At 35.9% G+C, this 15235-nt stretch overlaps 2 protein-coding genes across 2 annotated transcripts in view; both read left to right on the forward strand.

Annotated features, from left to right (window-relative positions):
- LOC127988002 (uncharacterized protein DDB_G0271670-like) overlaps positions 1–15235 on the forward strand; it is a 327998-nt gene that overhangs the window by 150459 nt on the left and 162304 nt on the right. The gene's annotated exons all lie outside the window — the stretch shown is intronic.
- LOC127987952 (CD48 antigen-like) overlaps positions 1–15235 on the forward strand; it is a 57900-nt gene that overhangs the window by 41837 nt on the left and 828 nt on the right. The window contains exon 3 of the mRNA XM_052590410.1: positions 14893–15195. Coding sequence (XP_052446370.1) covers positions 14893–15195 — 303 coding nt within the window. The remainder of the gene's footprint in view (positions 1–14892; positions 15196–15235) is intronic.

Genomic DNA, 15235 nt, shown 5'->3' on the forward strand with positions numbered 1-15235 from the left:
TGATAAACAGAAGTGTGACGTGTATTCTTTTTGGCTCATTAAAAATTAATCTTACTGCCGATTAATTTGAATTAAAAATTTTTGCCGATTTTTTTTAACACTTAAATTAAGATCATACATATAAATATCATATGCCCCAATTCTGGACTTTAATGTTTTATTATGCACATAAATTGTAATTTTTTTTTTTTTTTTTTTACATTTGGTTTATTGTTTATATTAGAGGCTTATATTAACTGTTGTTCATTTTTAGTGGATCCTGTGTTAACATAGGACAGTCTTTTTCATTCATCCTTTCCACTGAAAATATAACTTGGTAAAATAATTACAATTTTAAAGAATTTAAATATTTTATTTTTTAAAAGCTCAAAGTGTAACATAACACAAACATTAATTACATAAAAAACAAAAGAGTGCAACATTGACTTTGTATTTTCCAATCCATTCTCTTCATGAGAATTCAACTAAATTCACTACGTCTACTTCTAAAATGAATCACAACAGCAGAAACTTTCATCTGCATTATAAAATTATTTCTCTTTAGTATTACGGGTAGTGTAGTTCCTCATGTAGAATTTGTTCATGTTGAAGTAAAGCTGACTAGCGTGTACAACAGAAGCATATACCACTCACTAATAACATCCAAGCCCCTGTTTGGTTACACTGTGGTGGACCAGGAGCAGATCTTCATCAGATCTGAAGAAACATCAGAACTTTCCAGAAAGAGCTGAAGACAAGCATTTAAAAGTTGATCTGTAGCTACTGTACATACAAAGGCTCTTACTATAATAACTCCTGTAATAAACTGCTTTACATCCTTCTGTTTTGAATAAATTATTAAATGTATAAAGGTCTAAACACTCCCGGTCAGTGAACATTTTACATGGGATTTGTTTAATACGCATGTGCTATAACCTTTCAAGTGCAAATAATTTCAGGATTTCCGTAGCAGGTAAAATGGTAAGTGCTTTATCAGTTATTCATTTTACAATCAGTGTGACATGCAAAGCATTTACTTGTGTTACAACTCAAAAACAATCCATTTCCATTTCCATCTCCATTTCCCCATTTTTGATTAAACAGAAGTATGTTTTTGCAAATTTTCTTAAGTATGACTCATGCTGCTTTAGCTACACCCAGACTCTTAGATTACGTGAACCTCCGTCTTTCTCCATCTGTAAGAAAACAGCAAACCACACAAGTTAAAGACGAGGCGGCTACAGAAACTCAGGAAATCTGCAACTGTGTCATCTGTCGATGCGTTTGTTTCCCATTACATGTGAAATCAACAGATATGAATGTGGTGTATTCACATGATGTACTACAGCAGTCCAGTATCTCATCTCATACTTGCACTTTTCAGCGCAATCAATCGCTTGTTTTGCAAAATACAAATGCTATAACCTTACTGTAGTATCTGTTGGGGGTACTTGCCTTTTCTGAAGCTCCTGTATAGTGAGAGTAAATCACAGCAACAGTAGCCAGCAGAAGAATAACAGCAAGACATGTTCTGTTACGACACCTAAAGACGGACTCGAATCTGACACAGATAAAGACAGACAGTCATTAGTGCGAGTGAATCTGAGAGTGTGTTTGAATCATATTCATTGGACAAACCTGAACATATAACTGACAGAGATCAGTGGAGGAACATGCAGGATGTCGCCCTTTAGAGCAATGCACATTTAGGAAATAATCTAATATAAGGAGTTCAGTCTTTACGGATAGATACGAAAATAAAACATACTCATGCCGGAGTCTTGCTGCATTCTGACAGGACCTGACAAACAAGATGTAAACACAAGTTCAATTGTAGCAGAGGAAAAACTGTAAAAACAGGGGAAAAACTCCCTGCAGCATCTCATTTCTAATATCAGTTGCATAAAGAAACATAACCAGTCTGAGTGATATAATACATTCGTTGTTGTAGAAGACAGGTCAAGCTATGTCATGAATATATTGATGGAAAGATAAGGAAAATCACTTATGTTTAATTTGTAAAAATAGGGTAATATTTAATAAATGACTCACCACTGACAGTCACTGTTTTTATGGTTTCACCAAGGTTGTTGGTTTTTTTGATGATTTTTGTGCTGTCACACTTGCTGAGTCTGTTCAAGCTTTCGCTTTTTCCCGAACTCTCTCTTCTGATGATCTCTGCTTCATAACGTCCAGTGTGTTGAGATGTGATGTCTCTGATGGTCAGAGATCCAGTCTTATAGTCCACATTCAGTCTGTCTCTGAATCTCTCATCAGGACCATCATATAAACAGCTCGTACTGGGATCATTGATCAGAGCGATGCGAATGTCATTGAAGTACCACAGCATCATTTCATTTGGTTGTTTGGTATTATCAATGCGTATAGTGACAGAGTCTCCATAATTCACTGACTCTTCAACTATACCAGAACCGAACACACCTGATGACACAAATTAAAAGTTGCTTTTGTTTTGGCAAAGACATGACACCTCTGCAATGTCAGCATGACTTGGCGCAAATTGGGGCAGTGGCTGGCACAGGAAAAAAAAAATACATCGTCTTATAAATAAAGCTTTGTCCACACATAACATGAATGCTCTCGATGGCCAGTTCCAGTTGAGTCGCATAATTTGAGACATTGTTTGTACTGTGAGAATTCAATCGTTTAATATAAAACTCAGGACTGTAATTTATACTCATTTATATGCTCAGCTGCCACAGATTTTCCAGTTTGTTTCACTTACCAGTTAGATAGTTTGAGGTAATGTTTGTTGCTACCTTTAAATAAAAGCATATATTATTTAAAGGTAGCAGCTGTGAGACGGACTAGTTACCAGAAGGTCACATGTTTGAGTCTCGGCGGTGGCAGGAGTTGTAGGTGGAGGGAGTGAATGAACAGCGCTCTCTCTCTCTCTCTCTCTATATATATATATATGTCAATATTAGTGCAACAAAAATAAAAGAGCATCCTTTAAATTCTCAGAATTACTCAAATGTATTTAAACTCTCACTAATAGTTTACTTTAGAATTTGAATTGATGTAATATCAATGTTCCTTATTAGAAGCAAAATATGTCTTGCAGGTCAAGGGGGTTTAATAATTTTGATAGCAAATGTGCATGTGTTTGTGTGTGTGTGTGTGTGTATACACATACATAAACACGCACAATATAATATATACTAATTTTCACAGTACAAACATTATGCCTAACTTGAATTATGCATCGCAACTGGGCACCCTTGAGTGTGTGTGTGTGGCCTACATATATAGGGTATATGTATAAACATAAATTTACAACATAAAAACGGCACTCGAATGGCAATGTTGTTATTACTAACATATAAAAAAATAAAATAAATAATGTTTAACTCCTAAGATTGAGGAAAATATGTGTGTGTGCGTGTGTGTGTGTGTGTGTGAATAAACCGAGCACTGTCATCCACTCCGGTCAAAGGCACAGTGAGAAACAGTGAGAAATAGATCAATTATATACGGAACATAAAAAGCTAAATAATGCGAACTTTAATAATCGCCAATATTATTTAAACGGCTACAAGGAAAAGACAGATTTCACGATAAAACATTGACTTATATGAAAAAGCATCATTTTCAACCATGAAAAAGGAAGAGCTGAAACAATATAGGCTATCCAAAATGGCTTACCATCAACAAGTAAGAGGCACAGAGAAAGCACAAAATAGCCTGCCATTATTTCCAGTCACCCTTCTCTGAGATATTAATGAAGATTAAAGAAGACTTATATAAAAATGTTCATTTCGTAATGGCGCTGTCCGTCTTTCGTTTCTCCCTCAGAAACCACGTTCTTACCATCTGACGTCACTGGCGCGTGTACCAAAATATATATATATTTTTAAGAGAGGGCTTAATTTTGTATATTTATTCAGATGAAAAGACAATGCCGTTATGTTCTCGGTTAAATAATAATAATAACAATGATAATAATAATAATAAACGTATATTGCAATGTTGCTGGTTAAATGGAGTTAAAAGTGAAAGCAAACGCGCGTCATGTGTTTTTTTCCTAGAACACTGGCTGCAGCCTGCGTCTGGGGCGGGGTTCTGCTCGTGTCGCCCCTCCCCACACCTACTCTGATTGGTTCGATCGTCTTTCAAAGACATACAGGAAATGTGTGCGTAGTTGGTGTAAGACAGATTATGTTGTTTAAAAAGATAAAAACTGCAGTTTTACAAAGATTGCATTATAATGCAGTTGTTTATTGTTAACTTGACTCACTGTCTGATTTATTGAATCACGAGATGTTAGCTGCTACAAGTTTAATCTTCTGGACCAATTGAATTCAATAGGAATGAGTCAAAATGTGATTTTTTTAATTATTATTTTGTCCACTGAAACCGGACATATCAGAAGTTATGCATGGCTTATTCAAGGATGTGCATTTACATGGACTGAGTAAAAACATAAAAAAACTGCACTAGAAAAAAAGAGCATGATTATCATGAAGTTGTGTTCGTTATATAGCACCAGATTACAGGTGTCCTTTCAGAATCATCACTGGTCGGTAGAAATAAAAGTTTCTCTATTTCTTCACTTTAAAATATTTTCCTGAAATAAAGGGGAGGGAAAAAGTCAACGCATTACAATGTAGTAAAGAAAATTAAAGTTTCTTAAAAATTCAAATGGCACACAGCAGACACATTAGCCTACTGCAGTCATTTATCAACTGCATGACAGATAATTAATTATATTAAACAACCCTTACGAAAAATAACCATGGTTTTATTATAGTAAAACTGTAGTAACCCATGGTTTTTTGGCGTGTTGATTACCATTTGTATAACCACAGATTTACTACAAATACCATGGTTAAACTATGGTTAATTTAGCAAAACCATGGTTATTTTGTGGTTACCATGGTTAAACTATAGTAACCATGGTTTTTTGGTTTTATTTGTAGTAAAACCATGGTTAATTTTCATAAGTGAATAATTGTCTTGTCATGCTATATAAAACAAATACTGATACATCCTTTTCACTTCCTTTCTCATACTATGAAATTTACATTATTCCCAAAATTTAATTCCCCTATCTGAAGACCTGGTCCCCGCACTGTGCACTGTTAAAAATGCATTGTATTTTTACAGGAAGCTCCTGGCAAATAATTGCCATGAATTTACAGCAAACAATTTGCAAAAAAAATACTGTTGCTTTAATACAATAAAATACTGTGTTTATACAGCAGCGTTGCTGTGATTACAGTAGCATTAATACTAGAGTTGTGACGTTCGCGAACGAACCGATTCTTTTGAACGGCTCATAAACATGAACGATGGGAGCCGAGTCGCGACTGGAGAGGAGCCGTTCTTTCTATCGTTCTTTTTTCCTATGCGTGTTCATACAAATGAGCTCCGCCAGGAGACAGAACAGTTATAGGGGGAGGGGCGCACCCAGCGCAGGCCAACCCTTTATAGCGTGATGATATTAGTTATTAGTTGTGCATGCATTTACATTGCATTTTGTGTTCATTTAAAACTTATTTTAAAATCATTAAACATGTTCTTTTGTGATACTGTACTTGTATAGAAATGTTTCACTAAAAGCTGTTTTCCACAGACATTCATTGCAGCCCACTTTGTTATTGTTCATTGACTTGAAGGGGCTGATGTCCTATTTGCAAAGTTTACAGTAGTAATAGTATGTAGACATTTCCATTTTATTTATTCTAATTTTATCTACTTTAAAAAAAAAATAGTTTTCTATCAAAATGTTCTTGTGTGATAACAATGTTCTTGTGTGGAAGTGTTTGTAGTAAAAGCTGTTTTGCACAGAAATTCATTGCAGCCGGCTTTGTTTTTTACGTTTATTTGTGAGTAGGTATTGTATGAATAACATAAGTCAACGTAGTTTTACACACACACACACACACACACACACACTTTGTACTAAAGGTAAATCAAAATAATGATGTCATTGTCTAAGCAGAGGGATTTGTGCAACCCTATGGAATATAGTCCACACATGAGAAATGAGGTAATAATCAATATTTCAGAATATTTCAAACTCAGATATTGGTGTGTGATATCTGAGCTTTATTTATTTGACTACAAATCTCACCTCATAATACCTCCCAGTGATTATTTCCAGGATAAACTGAGATGCCCCCAAGCTGGCTTCTTAAAACTGACTAAATATTTAAAAAGAGCCAAAAGAGCCATTCTTTTGAACGGCTCTTTGAAAGGAACGGATCGCGAAGATCCGGATCCCCTCAAAGAGCCATAAATCCCATCACTAATTAATACAATAAAATGTTGTATTTTGTATTGTTGTCTTACTATCCTCAACAGTGGTGACAATCCCGAAGAAAACAAATTGCAGCAATGCATGCTGGGAGCCATGAACATGTTTTGTATGCTGGCATGAAACATGTCACCATTGTTGTGTTTAATACACCAAATGTTGATCTCTTTGAGTGTATAAATAATCTATAACATGTTTTTAACGAAAAGTTAGCAAAAACAAGTATTCACTGTTACACATCAGTGTATGAACCAAAACAGTATTTCAAATTTTAAATTTTTAAATCAGTTGGGTCATTTAAACCATTTTAGTGCAGTCAGTTGGTTGTTTTTAAAACAGACATGTTGATCTGCTTTATATATATGCAGAAACGTTTTCTAAAAACAACTGCAACTGCAGAAATGAGTATTGCAGCAAAAGTTGAGGGTCTAGAGCACAACTGAAGCAAACCCTGATCTCTATGATGGTGATCTCAAAATAACATTTTAATTAAGACATCAACATCTTTCTTAACCTTTGTGAATTCTCAATAAGAACTTCTGAAGATGCATGACAGGAATAAAATCATTCTGGTTAGTATTACTACAAGTGAAGCTGGTAATGCTGTTTGTGGAGTCGTTTATTCAGATCTTGAGAGATTTAAAGTATTGTATCTTCAGTTCACCTAAGACTGTGGCTGAAGAAAGTTGTAGTTTGTGTTCTTATTTCTCTTTCTTTCTTGCTTGATCACAGCAGGTGTTTGAATGACTGAGAGAATGTTGCAGGAACATTTTACTAACCTTAAAATAACATTATACTAATATGGAAACTGGACCTTTTTATGTTCTTGGAATGTTACAAATCAACGTTCGTAGAATGTAGAATTTTCGAATGAAAATTAAGTTGAAAGAATGTTTGAGAAACATCATACCTTTTAAAAAGTTTATTTTAACGTTAAGAAAACTGGACTTTTTATGTTAGAAAGAATATGAAAGTACCAGTTTTAATGCTATCCCACAATGCTTTGTGTGGCTGTAAAATAATGCTTCTACAGTGTAGGTACAATAATATTACAGGACTGTCCATCAATTTCCCATCATGCATTTGTATTTACAATAAAAAACATGAATACAGTGCATTGCTGTGAAATATATTGTAAAATTACATCAATTGTTAACAGTGTGGATAATCAACCCAATTCATTTATTAAATGTAGTCAAGAAGGACAGTCTCAATGTAGTGGGTTGTTCGTCTGTTAGCCTAAAGATCAGCTTTATTTAACAAAACAATCATTTCAGGGACAGGAAGGGTTACATGCTAAGGTTTTTTTTTTTTTTCTTTCTTCTGTGTATTATAATGAAGGATTTGTAAAACTGCACAGCGTTTTTAGCTTTTAAACAACATACTCTGTCTTACACTGAATACGCGCACATGTTCTATCACGTATGTCTTTGAAAGACGATCGAACCAATCAGAGTAGGCGCTCCAGGTTCAGCCCCGCCTCGATCTGCAGGCTACAGCCGGGTGCTTCTTGGCTTGTTTGAGATGAGCAAAATCTGCGCAGAACCGATCACTGACGATCAGCGCGAGATGCATACCGGCTTTGCTCTGATGTAATGCTGACGTGTGGCTAAAATCTCTCTCGAGCGCAAGGCACGTGTCGGATTCTGCAGTCGAGCGCAGTTGCTCTCCACCTACTGTGTTGATCAAAAGCACGATGGGAAACGACTTGCTGACGACTGACCTTAAGTTTGAATACCATATTAAAGCCGTAGTGAAGTCCAGTTTTTTCCAGTTAAGGCAGCTGGCAAAAAAATTAAACCAGTCCTCCAGAAACAGCACTTTGAGACAGTAATTCACGCCTTTGTGACCACTCGGCTGGACTACTGCAATGCACTTTATTTGGGGGTTAATGTGTCCTCCATTGCCCGTCTGCAACTGGTTCAAAATGCTGCTGCTCGTCTTTTAACTGGCTCAAGAAAGTATGAGCACATTTCACCTATTTTAGCTTCATTCCACTGGCTGCCTGTGCATTTTAGGATTCAATTTAAACTACTTTTATTTGCTTTTAAAGCCTTGAATGGCCTTGCCCTACCGTATTTCGCCGAGTTGCTGCACCCCTACATTCCCAGCCGCTCTCTCAGGTCAGCTGACCAGCTGCTCCTGACAGTGCCTAGAACTACACAGATAGAGAGAGACGTCACTTCCTGTTTGTTGTTGACGGCTGTACTGCGATTGAGCTCCGTCACTATATTCTTTTCATTGACTATTTTTAACTTAAAAATCTATTTTATACATCATCGTTTCCGTTTATATAACGTGTGAATATATCCTCTATTGTATTCTACAACAAAAACAATCAGAGCGCCTCGCTATCACTAGTTTTATTTTGATCTCCCGGGTCGGCTATCAGCTTTTAGCCAGTTAGCATCAGCAAGCGTGGTTGCTGCTAACTGCGCTTACATTGCTAATACTCTATTCACACACATTACCACTGCTGTATACAGAATTCCTAAAATAATTTGCAGATTTCCTCTCAGACCTTCTAGTTACAGTTGATAAGGCGCTAATCATGGGAGATTTTAATATTCACGTTGATACATTAGATATTGTACCTCAAAGTGATGATATTACAGACCATTTCCTTGTATCGTGCATGCTGCGTATAACTGATATTAACTATATGTCGCAGCGATACCGTCTGGGCAGAAAATGATCTGTATGAAGAATTTCAGTCAGGATTTAGGCCCCACCATAGCACAGAAACTGCACTTATTAAAATTACAAATGACCTGCTTCTTGCGTCAGATCAAGGCTGCATCTCATTTCTAGTCTTACTTGATCTTAGTGCTGTGTTCGACACCATAGATCATGACATACTCATAGATCGATTACAAAACTATACAGGTATTCAAGGGCAGGCTCTAAGATGGTTTAGATCCTACCTGTCCGATCGCTACCATTTTGTTTACTTAAATGCAGAGGTGGAGAGTCCAGGGGTCAGAAAGTAAAAGTCCTGCCACATTTTTACTCCACCCATGAACTCAGCAGCTGATTTCACCAGAGGAGGAAACAAGTCATTCCTTCCAAGTCACAAACTAGTCTCAACTCAAATCCCAAGTCCTAAAAGAGTTAAAGTCTATGAGATAATTAAGAGACTAATTAAATGATGATTGTGCATTGGTTATGAACACCTGCTGTTATTGGGCGTTACAGAGGATCAGATGCTGATGTTTTATTGGTTAAAATTATGCCACCATCATGGAGATCAGTGTTTGCTTCAGTTGGGCTCTTGACCTTTGGTTTCTTATGTTAGATATTTCTCTGTAAAAGTACATGTGCTGTTATAAAACAGTGTGATCAGTGCTGTGCAGAAAACCGTTACTAGCCAGTTTTACATGATGAAGTAATTATTAGGCATCAGCCTGTTTATTTCCAAAACAATTTTATGTATTTATTAATAACAAATGTTCAGTTTTTAAATAACCTACCTTGGGGAACCGTTGGTTTAATCACTATAATGAATACATTTCCTAATGTATGTAATAAATATAAATTTTTCGAAATCTGTTCCTAATAAGACACACAGACATCATGACCCAGCATATGAATCTCAACAATGGTGACAATCAACAAAACGCTTCAAGCTGAAGTGCATGCTGGGTAACACCATAGTAAAAACTCTGATTATGCACTGTAGCATGAATAATTATTGTAACCACTGTTGAGGATCATATGATAAGTGCTCATGTCTAAAATCCCGAGCCTGTACAATTTTTTCCCCCAATATTTAAGCATTACAATAATATTTGTTTAATAGGACTTTTTTTGTAGTTCAGTAATTGCTGAACATAATTTAACAAACCAAAGAGAGACACCTTCATGAAGTTAATTAAAATGTTTTAGATGAAAAAAGGGCAATCAAATTTTCTACTTCAAGCTTTTAATTCAGCAATGTGTTAATGTTTATTACGTAACACAACCACAAGTGTTTAAAAGCAAATTACTTTGAATTATTAAAAGGGTCAAGAGCCCAACTAAAGCAAACACTGATCTCCATGATGGTGGCATAATTTTAACCAATAAAACATCAGCATCTGATCCTCTGTAACGCACAATAACAGCAGGTGTTCATCACCAATGCACAATCATCATTTAATTAGTCTCTTAATTATCTCATTGACTTTAACTCTTTGAGGACTTGGGATTTGAGTTGAGACTAGTTTGTGACTTGGAAGGAATGACTTGTTTCCTCCTCTGGTGAAATCAGCTGCTGAGTTCATGGGTGGAGCAAAAATGTGGCAGGACTTTTACTTTCTGACCCCTGGACTCTCCACCTCTGCTTAAATGGGGAGTCATCTCATTTATCATCAGTAAAATATGGAGTGCCACAAGGATCCGTCCTAGGTCCCCTTCTATTTTCAATATACATGTTGCCCCTTGGTAATATTATTAGAAAATACAGAATTAGCTTCCACTGTTATGCTGATGATACTCAGCTATATATCTCAACGAGACCAGATGAAACTTCTCAATTATCTAAGCTAACAGAGTGTTAAAAATGTAAAATCTTGGATGACAAATAATTTTCTCCAATTAAATTCGGATAAGACAGAGATACTAATTATTGGACCAAAAAACACTACACAGAATCTTGTAGATTACAATCTGCAACTAGACGGATGTACTGTTACTTCCTCTACAGTCAGAAATCTTGGTGTTATATTAGACAGCAATTTGTCTTTTGAAAATCATATTTCCAATGTTACAAAAGCTGCATTCTTCCATCTTAGAAACATTGCCAAGCTACGAAACATGTTATCTGTTTCTGATGCAGAAAAGCTAGTTCATGCATTCATGACCTCTAGACTTGACTATTGTAATGCACTTCTAGGTGGTTGTCCTGCTTCTTCAATAAACAAGCTACAGGTAGTCCAAAACACAGTAGCTAGAGTCCTTACGAGGTCAGGAAAATATGATCATATTACCCCAATTTTACAGTCTCTGCACTGGCTACCTAATAAGTTCCGTATCAGTTACAAATTATCATTACTTACCTATAAGGCCCTTAATGGTTTAGCTCCTGCATACCTAACTAGCCTTCTACCACGCTACAACCCATCACGAACCCTAAGGTCACAGAACGCTGGACTTTTGGTCGTTCCTAGGATAGCAAAGTCCACTAAAGGAGGTAGAGCTTTCTCACATTTGGCTCCCAAACTCTGGAATAGCCTTCCTGATAATGTTCGGGGTTCAGACACACTCTCTCTGTTTAAATCTAGATTAAAAACACATCTCTTTCGCCAAGCATTCGAATAATGTATCTTTTATTTGTGAGTGTAGTTGCATCTGATCAAAGGTGCATTTTTATTCACTAGCTTGGGTTAAACTAATTTTACTTTGTTGGATCAACAGCTGTGCTAAGGATGTCTGTATTTTGTTTCTATGTTTCGCCACGGCATTTACATCCCATGGTAACTAGGATTTGCACAAGCTCCAGTCTGGATCCAGAACACCTGAGAAGAGATGATGCTGACCCTCAGAGGACCCCAGATGATGCTAACCTTGAATCAACAAACAGAACTAACAATTATTGCTAAATGTGTGACTGAATCATATAATAACTTAATTAATAATATTGATAGTTCATCGTCTAGCTGACTACGTCTTGTATTATTATTATTATTTTAATTTTTTCTAAAATCCTGTCAAATGTGCACAAACTACTAGCTACTACTAAATATTGTAGAAACATAATTTTCTGTAAAGTTGCTTTGTAACGATTTGTTTTGTAAAAAGCGCTATACAAATAAACTTGAATTGAATTGAATTGAAAAAACTAGGCTAAAACTCAGAGGAGAAAGAGCTTTTGCTGTTGCAGCTCCAAAACTATGGAATGTATTGCCATTACACATCAGACAAGTCTCCTCACTGTCTCATTTTAAATCACTGCTTAAAACTCATCTCTTTACTCTGGCTTTTAATACCAGGTAATCGTGATTAATGTGATTTAAATGTGTTGTGTGTGCAATGCATTTTATTTATTTATCTTATTTGATTTTATCTCTATAATTTCTTGTTGTTTTTATCTTATTCTATTACTCTTATTTTATTGTGTTTATCTTTTTTATCCTATTGTGTTTTTTATTGTTGTGGTGTACACTTGTGTTATTTAAACTGTGCTATATAAATAAAGCGGATTGGATTGGATTGGACACAGCTTAATGCTCATTAGTTTAAACAACTGTGATGAAATGTTGTCTTTTAAAATGTTTGATTTTAAAACTCTAATATTATGTTTTATGTGTATATGTTATGTGTGAATATTACCAAACTATCTGAAAGTGCGATCTCTTTGGGTTATGCAATAAAAATTTTATAAAAAATATATAAAATAAATAAAAACACATATGTCTGTATTAAAGAAAAAAATATTGATAATCACATCTTTGGTGTGTAATTAAATGGGTGTCTTGTTCATTTTATTTATTTTCATATAAAAGCAACTTGAATTCCATCCAGTTTATTAGCAACACTGTGCACGAGCGTGAATCCCGCGATAGCCATCTTTGATCTCACAGGTGTCAGATCCACTAAGAGAAGAGAGATCTGTCCGGCTTGCCTGCGCTTTAATTGTTCACTCCTCCTCTCACTGCAGCTGCTTTCAGTCGCTTACATTTCAGGTGAGGCAAGGCGCATCTCGGTTGCAACCTCAAACAAGCCTGTTTTTTCGTCAGAAATGCAGCTGAAACTAGTTTAAGACTTTTTAGCATTTTGGGGAACTTATTAGCTCAATGGAATGGACGTCCGGTTACAGAGACCTTGATTGGGTAGGAGATTTGTTTGGGGTTAAAAACAAAAAACAAAAACCTGTCAGCAGTTTTCTCTGACCCCTGGAAATGGATAGTATTAATGCCATGATGCTTAGTGTCATAAAATAGAAATAATAAACCATAAACATCCTTTTGAAATAGTTTTTTTAAATGAATGAATGAATGATAGAGTGCTGCAAAACCACTACCCCAACAGGAACAGCAATGTGCAGTGAGAGAATTGTGACATTTGTGACATTGCACAATTATTTGCATTGTCTACACTTTTCTGTGTAGATTTTGCAAGTGTGCTGAAAAAAAAAAAAATCCTGTTTTGTGCAGCGATTGTATTCTGATTAACTTAAATGCAATGGCCAATCAGAGCTTTAATCGGCTACACTGCTCAACATTACAAAAACACAAATGTGCACTGGATATCTGTTCCGCCAATATCCTATTACACTTTCAACTAATTTTGCTCTTCTTTCATTTGAGGGTGCTTCACTGCATGAGAAAATAGACGTTTAGCTTGAGCGTGTGAGAACAGTGTCAGTCGTGTAAGACTCAGCACTCTAATTGTGAAAAGAATGTGTGGCTTGGCAGCCCTGTGAAAATCAGCAAATCAGCAAAGAATTCCTTTCACTTCACAATAAACAAACAAGAGTTTTGAGCTGTTAACACGCAGGGGAGCACTGATGACCCAGCTCTGTGTTAATAAAATGATCTTTTATTTAATGTATGAATATCATTAGAAAGGTCGTGGTCTTGAGATTCAGTTTTTGACATCTGTTTTTAATTATATCAAAAATATATTTTTTTTAAATTGAAAGAAATTTCTAAAATCTGCTGTGCTCACTACCTGTTTTCTGTTAATCTACTACTTTTGAAATCTTGCTACACTTGCTCATTCACATAGCAGTTCCTCTTGTTCTTGAACATTTCCGCTTCTTAAAAACGCTGAAGCAGCATGGGATTATATATTCTTATATGTATACAAATTAACAAATAAGAACAAAGCAAATTTATAACCTACATGGTTTCTGCCATGCCAGAAGTGAAAATTATTGTGACACTAATAGTATATGTGAGCACAACTGGACTGCACTGACTGAAGGGTGTTCAAGCTACTTTGGGGGAGGATCCAAACACACACACACACACACACACACACACACACACACACACACTAGATTAGTATCACACTTCTCTCAAGTCAAAACAGTCTGTTGTCAGGAATTTCAGTGTTGTAATCGCAGACAGGACATTAGAGATGTCAAATAAAATGTTTTATGCTGTCATTTTGTTCTGCTTGCAACCTGTTGGTAAGTTATACTTTAAAAAAAGGATTTTGTAGCTTTTTTATACAAGGTGGATTTTCATTTTCATTATTACACATGTAAAAGTGGTCTTGAATTCAATAGGCGTATTGTAACTGATTAATTTGTTCATTGTTCAAAACCACACTTTACACATCTTTCTCTAGTGTTAATTTCTCTTTTTTTATCTGTTTACTGAACTTCTGTGCGCTGCTCATGCGGCGTCTGGTAGGGCTGCGTGTGTATGTGTATTAAGTGTTGTTTGTGAATGTGAAGTGCCAAGACAGTCTAAACTAATTGCCCCAAGGGAATTAATAAAGCTCTAAACTACACTTCACTTGGCTCACATATAATCAGTTGATGTGTTTCTGTTGTCACAAGTTTCGTGTCTGTGCTGCTGTTCTCTGTTTGTCATCTACACTTCATACCATAATTACTACAAACCAGTGATCTTGAGTAAATAAATGCAATTAGCATTATATGTGACCAGTTTTTTGTTTTCCAGTATTTGCTGATACGGTTACAGTGGAGTCAGTGTCAGTGACGGAGGGAGATTCAGTCACTCTAGACTCTGGTTTTACTGAAATGATGGATGATGATCTGATTCTGTGGAGGTTTGGATATAACAAGACTTCACTAGCTGAAATCAATGTACTGGCCGACACAATGACTGTATTTGATGATATTCTTGATGGGAGATTCAGAGACAGACTGAAGCTGGATCATCAAACTGGATCTCTGACCATCATGAACACCAGAACTGAACACACTGGACTCTATCAACTACAGACCAGCAGTGTGATCAAGAACTTCACTCTCACTGTCTACGGTGAGTTAAGTACTGGTTTCTTTTTCTTTCTTTTTTTTTT

This window comes from Carassius gibelio, chromosome B22 (assembly GCF_023724105.1).
Source record: "Carassius gibelio isolate Cgi1373 ecotype wild population from Czech Republic chromosome B22, carGib1.2-hapl.c, whole genome shotgun sequence".
Classification (NCBI taxonomy): Eukaryota; Metazoa; Chordata; class Actinopteri; order Cypriniformes; family Cyprinidae; genus Carassius; species Carassius gibelio.